The 12,120-nt window shown below is 39.3% G+C and overlaps 1 protein-coding gene across 1 annotated transcript in view; it reads left to right on the top strand.

The window, feature by feature from the left end:
- EFHB (EF-hand domain family member B) overlaps positions 1–12,120 on the top strand; it is a 511,923-nt gene that overhangs the window by 210,516 nt on the left and 289,287 nt on the right. Inside the window, exon 5 of the mRNA XM_044066233.1 lies at positions 3,309–3,419. Within this exon, the coding sequence (XP_043922168.1) occupies positions 3,309–3,419 (111 nt within the window). The remainder of the gene's footprint in view (positions 1–3,308; positions 3,420–12,120) is intronic.

Genomic DNA, 12,120 nt, shown 5'->3' with positions numbered 1-12,120 from the left:
CTAATATTGGGTCATTTCAATTACCCAAACATTAACTGGGAGAACTACTCAAGTACTAACTCCCTTGCCCAACGCTTCATAGAATTTATAAACTCAAATGCCCTGGATCAACTGGTCAACACCTCCACCAGAGGTGACAACATATTGGACCTGGTCATCACCAACATGGGCGACCGGTGTTCTACACCGGAAGTCAAACCCTTGCTGGTTAGATCAGACCATAGACTAATCACTCTGGATATCCACATTCCGCCCCCATCCCCAGTCAAGGAAACCACTGTGAAAAACTTTTCAAAAGCAAACTTCACATTACTTAAGACTGAGGTGGAAAGGTTCACAGCCCCCATTCTAAAGGACAGCGCTATCCAAGCTGCTGAATCCCTTACAAAGGCACTCTATGAGCACCTGCAAGAATGCATGGATTGTGCTATCCCAAGCAAAACCAAGACTCACTCCTCCAAGAAAAGGAAACCAGTCTGGTGGACCCATGCCATAAACAAGCTATACAATAGAAGGAGGAAACTAGTGCAGAAAAGAGTAAAATCCCAAGAAGGAAAGACATCCCTGATTAGTATCAGCAAGAAACTACGATCCCTCATAAAATCATCCAAGGCTAGCTTCGAAAGAAAAATTACCAAGGACTCTAAAGATAACCACAAAGTGTTCTTTAGCCATGTCAAGAACCTAAGTGGAAACTCTCAGATTTGCTCTGAGTTAGTGCAGAATGGCACAAAATACACTGAACCGACTGATATTGCCAACATTCTGGCAGACAGGTTTAGTGCAAACTTCACCCCCCCTCACCCCCTAAAGGGCCCATAACCATACCAGAAGAATGTAGTGCCCTGGCAATCACTGACACACAGGTTAAAACAGCCCTATCCAAAGCCAAAAATACAGCTTCAATGGGATGAGACGGTGTCCCAGGCTGTATCTTACATGAGCTCCAAAATGAACTAACCCCTCATCTAAACACACTGTTCAAACTCAGCCTCTCTACAGGCTACGTACCCATAGAGTGGTGCACAGCAACAGTTATCCCGCTCCACAAAGGTGGAGCCACAATGGACCCCAGGAACTATCACCCTATAAGCCTGACTAGCCTGGTCTGCAAGACTATGGCGTGTATCATCATGGCATTCATTAACAGAGACATTGGGACCCTTCAAACATTGGACCTTACCCAGTTTGGCTTTGTTAAGGGAAGATCATGCCTCCTAAACCTGGTGGACTTCTTTGAGACAGTTACCAAGGCTTTAGATTAGGGAAAGGAGGTCCACACAGCCTACCTAGACCTTGCAAAGGCTTTCAACACCATTCCCCATTCTGGTATTATTGACAAGCTCACCAGCCTGAACATAAACCCCTATGTCATGAGATGGGTTGCCAATTGGCTCATGAATAGAATCCACATGGTGAGAGTTACAGGCTCTAGTTCTGACTCTAAACCAGTTACAAGTGGTGTCGCCAAGGGCTCAGTCCTGGGACCCCTCCTGTTTGGTATATACGTCTCAGAGGTACAGGCAAGCACAGGAGGACTTTTGCTGACCAAGTTCGTAGACAACTGCAAACTGGGGGCCATAATTGACTCTTCAGCTGATACAGACATCCTCCAGAAGGGTCTCACTGAGACGGATACCTGGTGTCAAAATCATGGCCTCAAGCTAAATGCCAAAAAGTGCATAGTCATCCCCTTTGGAAAAAACAAAGTACCCGTGAACTACCACATAAGTGGTAGTCCCCTAAATACAGAAAATGTAATAAGGTATCTGGGAACCCAAGTAGATAGTAATCTCTCCTTTGATAATCATATTGCCAAGGTGGTTAGAAAATCCTTCTATGTGGCCCACCTAATCACAAAAGGGTTTGCATCTAGAACAAAAGAGGTTATTGTGCCCCTATGCTCATCACTCATCAGACCCATCATAGAGTACAATGCCCCATTTGGGATGTACCTTACAAGACACCTGCAACAGCTGGAAAGACCACAAAAGTACCTCACCAAGAGGATTACTGGCCTCAAACATATGCCCTATGCAGCCCGACTGAAGAAACTCCAGCTGTACTCGGTTGCATACTGCTTACTCAGAGGTGATCTCTGCCTGACATACAAGGCCATGTCCAACCCAGAATTGATGGACATGCTCCACCTAAAAAAAAAACAAATCCCTGGGAGCCACACGCTCTAGGGATCTAAACCTCACCACAACAATAAATAGGACGTGCTGGAGGGACAGATTCCTGTCCCATAGACTCCCCATGCTTTGGAACAGGATTCCAATCTACATTAGGCAGAGCCCCTCACTAACACTCTTCAAGAGAAACCTTGACGAGTGGATGGGAAACAGAAAATTTACCCCGGGGATCACTGCAGTGGGTCTGCTGGACCGAGGCACAGGAAACTAATCTAAGGTGGGCGGCGAAAGCCAACACTTTCTGGCTAGGCTTATAGATGCCCTCGGGCAGATAGCCTAGTACTTACCTATGAACCTATGGAAGTGGGTGACAGTGGAACACTGGAGTTTTTTATCAGGACACGGTGAAAATAACAACTACTGGTCACTATTTCAGAGTGTGCTTGATATGAAAATTGTAAAATTACCTTTTAGAAACAAATGCCTGTGCTATGTGTTAGAGGAAAAAGTGAGGGGGACAGGAATGGATGCAATGAACAGTAGGAAAATTTTAGTAAAAAGAGCTAGACATGAGGACATGATGTACATATGATGGAGCTGGGAGACACGTCAGATATTAGAGAATAGTTGATACTGAAGAGTGAGAAAGAATTAGGGATACTGAGAGGAAGTAAGTTGCTGGAAATGAGAAACTGCTTAGAATAAAATGTCAGAAGATGAGAGAAGACTGGAAAAATGGCATGCCTGAGAGTAACTTTATTTATATTACTTGGAATAGCATGAAGCAGAAGACATGTACTGTGTGCAAGGATATACACGGCATACACAGAGCAAAGTGCTACCAAAGAACAAAAACACTTAGCTTTGCATGTGTATTTTAAAACATTGGAATTCTGCTTGTATCATAAATGCTTCTATATACAGTATATAATCACCTGATTTAACCTGTATAAACACAAAATGCTGCTTAATAACATTTGTTGTACATGTTTCTTTTGGCAGGTAGTGACCATTTTCAAATTAACTTTTTTAAATGCTTTTTGGCTTATCATTTCATGCAAGTGTTAAAATCAAGGTAAAAGAAAAATATGTCCATACAATTGCCTAATACAGTCTGATTCTAAAATGAATTTCAAGAATGCCACTTGCAAAGCTTTTCATTTCTTTTTTTAGCTATGTCTGCTAGGGAGATTGTGAACCCATCAAAGAGCCGAGAAGAGGTAGATAAGGAGGCACAAGCAGGACACCAGCTGTATTCTTTGACACATAATGATTACAATGTAGGTAAGTAAAGTCAGGAATTTCAGTGTGCAGTAATTACTCCAATATATGCAAGCTATAGACATGTAATCATGCAGCTTAGCAAATTGCCTGGACCTGAACTGACTTAAAAAGATACTTTTCAATGGCCCTGTTCTGTCGTTTAGTCTTCAAAATCTGAAAGGGTCTTTCTTTTGAAAAATATGTACTTTGAAATGCTTGAGAAATGGATTTTAATCTTTTGAATCCTTTTTTATCTTAAAACTGTAGCTTTTTTCCCCTCAGCTACAGCATAGTGGGCATATGAAAAGAAAATAATGAGGCTTAAAGCTGCCATTTTAAAGATGCAATGAATCTCAGCCGTTTTAGGTGGACTGTACAAAATATGTAGATGCAGAACTCCCAAATGGTACTAACTTCTGTGGAAGAAAGTTAGGATCTGTTCTTAATTTTAGGACCTTCGGTGCCTGACCCACCAAGACATAAATCCTTCAGTCTGTTAGATGACTTAAGGTTTGCAGACAGGAAGAAAGACCAGAATAGCAGGAAAATAATTTTACTTATTTTCATTAGTGCTTGAGAAGAAACCAGATATTAAATCGAAGCTATTTTCATGCACTTTTTACTTATTTATATATTTATCTACACTTTGCTGATGGGATACTTTCTCAGCTTACCACCTGCCTAGCATCTGCTATATCATTTTTGTTAATCTGACAGTATCAGTGGTATTCTGTCCTTACTGTTTGGTCATCGTTACTGCTTAGGAGGGTATTCTGTCCTTACGGTTTGGTCATCGTTACTGCTTAAGAGCTGTTCCAAAGTTGCTATCAAGTTAGTCATCTCTGATGTTGCTGTTCATGAGCTCTGTAAGTGCATGAAACAATGACTTAAAACTGATGCTGGCATATTAGCCTTCTAAAATCTGTTGTACATATGCAGAGTTACTGCCTGCCACTTCTATGCAAATGTCTTTCCCCATACTCTTGCACACTTACTCATAAAGTATTCATCTTTTGTTGCCTCTCAGTCCATGTAATAGCTGTTAATAACACTTGTTTGCAGTATAATGTTTACACTGGAGCTCAAGCTTAAACTGAGTCCCTCGACAGAGAACAGGGTTTGCAGTCCCTTATGACATTTTTGAGTGTATCCATTTGCTTCCTATTTTAAAGAGGAGACTGTAGTACTTTTATCTGTTGTTCACTGTGTATTACTCCATTTAAAAATAATTCAGATCAGGAAACCTGAAATGCTACATTTAAAATAATGTAGCATATACCTATCTTATCAAAAAATAATTCATTTGAAGAAGCTTTACTAAGATATCCAAAGTATAAAAGGTATAAATCAACTCACCAAGACAGGGTTTCCTCTTCTTTTCTTCAGCATTATGATTTCTACTGTAAATACTTTACTACAAAAATATAAATCTAAGTGGGAGTCAGCTGTTAGCAAATAGGGTCAATTATACAACAAGTGGTGACTGGCCTAGATTATATATGCAAGAGTCACCTCCATTTAAGAAGTTACAAAAATTAGTTGGAAAAAGTAGAAGAGACTTTAAATAGCATTAATTGCAAGGAAAACATTGTGTTGACCAACACAATAGGCTATGAATGGCTGTATGAGAAAATATTGTTAAGACTGGACTAAAAGTGATTGATCACAGAATAAAAAGGCTTTTGGAATTACTTATATTACAAACATGCGTCATGCTTGTAAATTGGGGTATAAACAGATGGTTTTAATGTTCATACAGTATGGTTTTCTAATAACATTGTACATGAACCTTTGGAAGGCAGTAATCATGAAATTATTTAAAAATAGAACCTTATAATGGTTGAGTATGGTAAAAAACAACCACTGTAGAGTAAAGTAATGTTTATTTATAAATTATTATGTAGATGAAAATAAAGTTTACTTGTCAAATTATTTTACTAATGCTTATATATTATGCAAGCCAATACACAGCGTACTTGAAACAAGTAATATAAGTAGATAAAAGAAAATAATGTTTTTAATAACAGAATAAACAGTTATATTAATGACAGCATACAGTAACTGCTGCATTTAAAGGGCATTTTGATGACGAAGTGAGTGAATAAATAATTTTTTGAGGGCAAACATCCTGGAAAAATAAAACAAAACATTGTTCGTTTATTACTGCTTATGACTTTGTGTAGGAGTATTGTTAATAAGTTATGGTTGCTTAAAGAAAAAACAAAAACAAAGAAAAAGTAATTCAATGAACAACAAAACAAATGCATTGCAAGTTGTATAAACATAAAACAAAGTGAATTTTTCATGCTACAGAACAGAAATTTGTGTGGAAGCACTGAATGTAAATAAAAAATGTATACATTATTTGGGTCAGTCTGTGTTTTAAATTAAGATTGAACTTTATCAGCTGGGATAAAGGTAAATATAACATTTTTCTCATTTTACATAACAGAAATTTATATAAAATATTTAAGTGATATGAGACTGTTTAAAAAATAAAAAGCAGTAATCAGTGTTCCAAATCCAGGACAGACTTTATGAGATTGCGTGTATTAATGCAAAAACTACACAGCTGGAGTGCCTTCTGTGTGGAGTCTGCATGTGCTCCCCGCAGTCGAGTGGCTTCCGAAAGACATGCGTGAATGGGTGGGACCTTCGCTGAAGGTTGGGTGTCAGGCTGGCAACTCAGCACCATAAAAAAATCTACTGCCAATCATTAGCGGACCGGAGTTCCGCTGTGGCAACCCCTAACCGGGAAAAGCCGAAAAGACAAACAATGCAAAAAATACAGTTGTTTTGGTAAATGAATACTTGCAAAAATATTTGTCTGGGTGTGACAAGTAAACCTAGATAGTAGGATGGCTGAAAGTAAATATATTTTTAGATGACTGAGCACATTTGGGGCAGCACAGTGGTGAAACAGGTAACAGATTTCTCTGGTTTGGTTCTTGGCTGTGGTGCCTTCTGTGTGCATTCTGCATGCCCTGTCTTTATTTATATGGCTTTTCTCTAGGTGCTGCACTTTCCTCCCACATTCCAAAGACATGTAGTAGGCAAATAGAGACTTCAAAATATCTCTTGGTAGTTGTGTGTGTGTGTGTGTGTGTGTGTGTGTGTGTGTGTGTGTGTGTGTGTGTGTGTGTGTGTGTGTGTGTGTGTGTTTGTATGGGTGTGTGTCTGCATGTGTGTGTGTGTGTGTGTGTGTGTGTGTGTGTGTGTGTGTGTGTGTGTGTGTGTTTGTCTGTGTGTGTGTGTGTGTGTGTGTGTGTGTGTGTGTGTGTGTGTGTGTGTGTGTGTGTGTGTGTGTGTGTGTGTGTGTGTGTGTCTGTGTGTGTGTGTGTGTGTGTGTGTGTGTGTGTGTGTGTGTGTGTGTGTGTGTGTGTGTGTTTTACGGATAAAAGACCTGGTAACCTACTTCCATTTCCCCCCTTTTCCTTATAAACTCCACAGATCTTGATGATTGTCTGCAGGGTTACTGTAGTAGGTGGCTGCAACTCAAGAGAAAGCATTTAGACATATGCTTTTAATTTAACCAGGGAAGACAGACATTTTATACAAATAAAGTACAACTCCATAATATAGACAGTGACAGATGACAAAAGAGTTCCATTATTGTGAAATGTGGTGGGCTCTCAAATTAATTTAAAGTGCAGTTTTGAAACACCAACTGAATCATCTGGAAAGCAGTTCAAAAATATACAGACTTAAGTACTTGAATTAGAGTGCAGATTGTTGCATTTTATTAGAGAACTCAAGCAAGACATGAAAGCATTTTGGACTATATGGCCATGCTGCAGAGAATAGCTATAAACTGCAGATTTATAAAAAGACGGACTAAGAGATATACTTATAGTTGTATCTGAAAGTGACACTTACTGACTGGGGAAATATCCTAGAATATTGGTTTCTCTCAGCTTGTGTAATAAACCTGTGTGTGAAGCATCAAGGCTTCTGTTCATGTCGGGATTTACTTTGGCAAAGTGGATCCTTGTGGCAGTAAAAAATATTGCTTCAAGAGCAAATTTTGTGGCTCAAAATTTTTTTATTTTAAAAAACAAAGCAAACTGTGTGTTCGAAACAGTAGCTGCTGAGTTATGATCAAAATTGAGAAAACCATCAAGGCCTTCTTGAACTCTGATAAGCCTTTAGTAAGCTTGACTACAGCTCTTCAGGAAATTGGAGCACAGGCTAGCATCCCTAACAGCAGATACCCACAATCATAACACATTTGTCTTCCTCACCACTGTGGATCCAAAACTCAGCAACCCTTTAAAAATTCAGAAGGAAAGATGACATGGAGGCATAAGCGGGGCAAGATGCTGTCCTCACATTTATATGTTCATAGGTTCTTACTATATGTACTTACTATTGCACTAATATACATGTACCATGTACTAATATCCATGTATCTGTAGCAAGTTATGTGCTTACTAGGCTATTGATCTGTACATATTTTAAAAAGCCTAGCCTTACATTCCCATGCTGTTGGATAATATATTTTGTGTATCAATAACCCAGTGGCAGGCAGAATAAGGAAACACTGGAACATTTACTTATTGCCCCTGTCTATGAAGGACATTGCTGCTAAACCAGGGTGAATATGTTAAACTCTTTTAACATAGCGAGAATGTACTAAAAAAGCAAGAAAAAAAGCTACCGACCGACTTTTTTTTTACTAGATCTTTTTTAAAACGTTGGACTGGGTTGGACGCGCCAATCTAGGCGTGCAACGGCAGAGGGAAGCATTGTATAATTTGCAGTTTCCTATCCATTTGTCCAAATTAAATTTGACTAGAGTAACAGAATTGCTTTGCTTTATGTGGACTGGAAGACAGTTCCTTGGAAAAGGCATTTTCTGGATACATACCTAGCCCTCCAACATTTTCTACTTATGCAGCAAAAGAGATTGGTTCATAGGTTCATAGGATCATAGGTGTTCATTAGGCTAATGACCAGAAGGGCCTTTTAAGCCTAGCCATGCATCCCAAATTTCTGACAAGTTCTGATACCCTTGATAAGTGTAAGCATAGGCCTGGGTGATGAACCATTTACTGGTTACCTGTGTCCATTATTATCATAAGTGCCAAACCAGTGATGAATTTCCTGTTTTCCGTCCAATTGTCCAGGTTGCACTTGAATTGGGTTAAGGAGGAACTCTGCTTCACATGGATGGGGAGTCTGATTGAGATCTCTTGAGCAGAAGTTCATGCTACCACTGGACTTGTGAATATGTAATGGGTCTGAAGGGATAGGGTCTGCTGAGATTCTATTAGTGAGGCACCAAGTAGATGTGCAAGGCTTTATGACAAGTTGCATAGTTTTTGTGATTTAGGCCCTTAATTTTGTTTTAGTGAGAAAGTGTTGTGGTCACTGCAGTTGTGACAAGTGTTTGGAAAGGTAAATACCAAATAGGGCATTATAGTTAATGACTGGCCTGAGGAGAGATGACTACAGTGGAATGATTACATCCCTAAACCTGGATGACATACCTTTAGATATAAGATATGCAGTGAAAAAGGAATTCCTTACAGTACTGCATACGTGGTGATCAAAGAACAGTTTATTGTCAAAATAAGTTTCAGGATCCCTGACTATGGGATCAGCTTTCAGGGGTGTGCTGTCAATGTGATAATTACAAGGGAAGTTATGCTTGCCAAAGGACACAGTTATACATTTCTTGACATTTAGTTTCAATCTGTGGTTTTGGCATTCGCTGTTGGTTTGGGGAAGACCGTCTTGGAGAATTTTTGGTGCCCTGTTGAGAGTTTATGATGACTCCAGGTTTGCAATCATCTGCAAACCTGGTCAGCCATAAACCCTTAATATTTGCTTTGATGGGAAGTAAAAGCCAAAGAGGAGTGTCCCTAGGACTGAATCCTGTGATACACTGCTAGAGACAGGGCTTTTTGGGGGAAGTGGAGCTGTCTACCCTAATTTCCTTAGCTGTATTTATGAACAAATTTGCTATCCAAACTTGAAGAGTTTATGTGTGGTAGCTGAACTGGGACTGTGTCAAATGCCTTTGGAAGGCCTATGTATAATTTCTTTTTTGTCAGCCAGTAGTATTAAACTTAATAAAGCTTGCTTTTCTTTTTATCCCATTCCCTAGCTGTTCCTTCTGAAGAAATTTCTATCTTCCATAATAACTCTTGAATCATTTCCACCAACCATTCTTTAAATTATTCTCCTTTTAACAGATAAGTGGGAAAGCACACGTGTCTCATTTTTTTACTTCATTGCCCAGTATCTTTAGCTTAGTCTTTATTGGTGCATGATCTCATGCGTTTCAAAGCTTTTGATTAAATTCCCATGCTCTTGTGAAATATAGTTTCTATCCAGTCTAGCCCAGTTATTGTAACTTAATATGTAAATTCTGTCTGAGTTCCTGCTAGTAAATTCATGTCTTCCATTTCAAATTTTCTTAGAAATCTGCCTCCTTTGCCATATTTTCTGTCTAGGTTCCCCAATACATCCTCACAGTTACAAATCAAGTTCAAGTCCCAGCCCATAAATAATATTCCGCGCTAAAAGCTAATCATATCTCCCAAAATTCTCTTAAGACCCATAACAGTAGTTTTAGGTGAACTATAAATAGAGGTCAGTGCAATCCTCCTTCCCTGCTAATAACCCTGTTACCATAAACCTACCGCTATTATATTTCTTTTCTCTTCTATTACTATTAGAGCCCTTCTTGCAATCAGTATTATTACCTGGTTCTCCTTTGTTCCTGATATTCTGCTGAATATCCATTTGGAGATCCTTTCTTTGTTAAATTCACATGCTCATTTCTGTCCAAATGTGTCCCCATAACATTGCTATTTGCACTCAGCTAACTGATTTCTAGCATTAAGAAAATATGCATTTGCTAATCTTAAATGAATAAACTGAATTGCATACTGTTATACTGTTATATTTAATATTGGAGTACTAAGGTTGCTGATGGGGACCTCTTGGTCGACATGTAATGAGCGAACGCACTAAAGTGCGAATGCTCAAAACAGTGATTTCTTTCTCTGGGAAAGAAATAGCTTGACCATCCCCGTGTGTTCACCCCTTTCTTCACTATAGTGCGATCTCGGAGTTGGTATATTTAGTTAGGGAGGGTGTGGGGGTTGTTATGTTTTAAAGTGTGTGTGTGTGTGTGTGTGTGTGTGTGTGTGTGTGTGTGTGTGTGTGTGTGTGTGTGTGTGTGTGTGTGTGTGTGTTTGTGCTAGCGATTTCTTTCCCAGGGAAAGAAACCGCTGTTTTGAGTGTTCACGCTTTAGTGCGTTCGCTCATTACGTGTCGACCAAGAGGTGTTCACTGAAACACCTCTTTGGTCTTTTAATATAGACCCTGCTGATGATGCAACTACTTTTAAAATTATTCACTTTTCTCAGTCATCTTCCCTGGGGATTCAGAAACATTGTGGCTATGACTGCAACCAGCTGTCCTCTGTTTATTGTGTGCATATGATGAGCTGTGATACATATTAACAATAAATGCAGTTGGGTAAGTGCTTTTTTGTTTCATTAAAAGTACTAGCTGTGACTGCCAAACAGACTTCAGGAAGAGTGTGTAAAACTATCATGTTTCCATAGGAAAATATGAGTAGCAGTAGTGCTTGTTTATTGAGCATGAGCCTGGGGGTACCGGGGGTGCTTGTTATGATCTTGTGCACACAGTTGCAGCAAGAGAATGAAGGTATGTGTCAATCCTATAGGGTCATGAGACATGTGCTGATCTATTTTTTAATGTAATGGTAAATATATGCATATGATATAATTCATGAAAGCTAGTAAGGGAAGTAAGATTAAGGAAGGAGGATGGAGGAGGTAGTTGGGCAACACAAGCAAATGCATAACATAAAGGGAGACTGTAAAGGGAGGTGGTTACCCAATGTGGAATGTGGAAGACAACAGATAAGGGGGTATAAAGCATACAGATATAAATGCCAATTAACCAAAGATAAAAATAAAACAACACATAATGGGTAGGACAGAGGAAAGTACCAATATATTGACTAAAAACAGTTACAACATCAGCAGACTGTGACCACTGTATCTGTACTATAATGCAAATGTTAGGAAACACGCACCTGTTGCAATGTACCTATATGTAGCTCCTGTGGGACATGAACCAATAACCATCTTACTTACAGTGTGATACGCACTTCACTTACAGATTGAGCTTCAGAAGCAGTAGGACAAATAGTGTCAGGGAAACACACAGTAGTTGGTAATTACATACTTGAAGAATGAAGGGGAAAAAGACAAAATGCATAGAACTCTGAGGGGGCTTGTACGTGCAAATCTCCTCACTTACAGTGTGACAAGGTCTTTATTTATAAGTTGAGCTACAAAGGCAGTGAAGCCAGAGATGTCAGAGAAACATACAGCAGTTGTTGGTTATACACCTGCAGAATAAAAGAAAAAAGCATAAAACCATGTGGGGACATGAACCCACAAACCTACCCTATCAACTTACAGTGTGCAAAAACTTCATTTTCAGATTGAGCTATAGAAGCAATGAGCCAGCTATAGAAGCAATGAGCCAAGTACATTCAGGGGAGCATACAGTGGTTGGTGGTTACCCACTTGACCCATCAGTACTGTACATTTGGGGTATAAGCTATCATTCACTGGCATAGTTGGCATTGTAATTCATTGCAGGAGGAAGTAGTCAAAGCCTGATAGTTGTATCCTCTGTGTATGTGCAAACTGCAATGTACCAGAGCTCAGCT

This window comes from Protopterus annectens, chromosome 3.part1, assembly GCF_019279795.1.
Source record: "Protopterus annectens isolate FY-2018-M chromosome 3.part1, PAN1.0, whole genome shotgun sequence".
In the NCBI taxonomy this organism is placed as follows: Eukaryota; Metazoa; Chordata; order Ceratodontiformes; family Protopteridae; genus Protopterus; species Protopterus annectens.
This window is presented reverse-complemented; position numbering and strand designations above follow the sequence as displayed.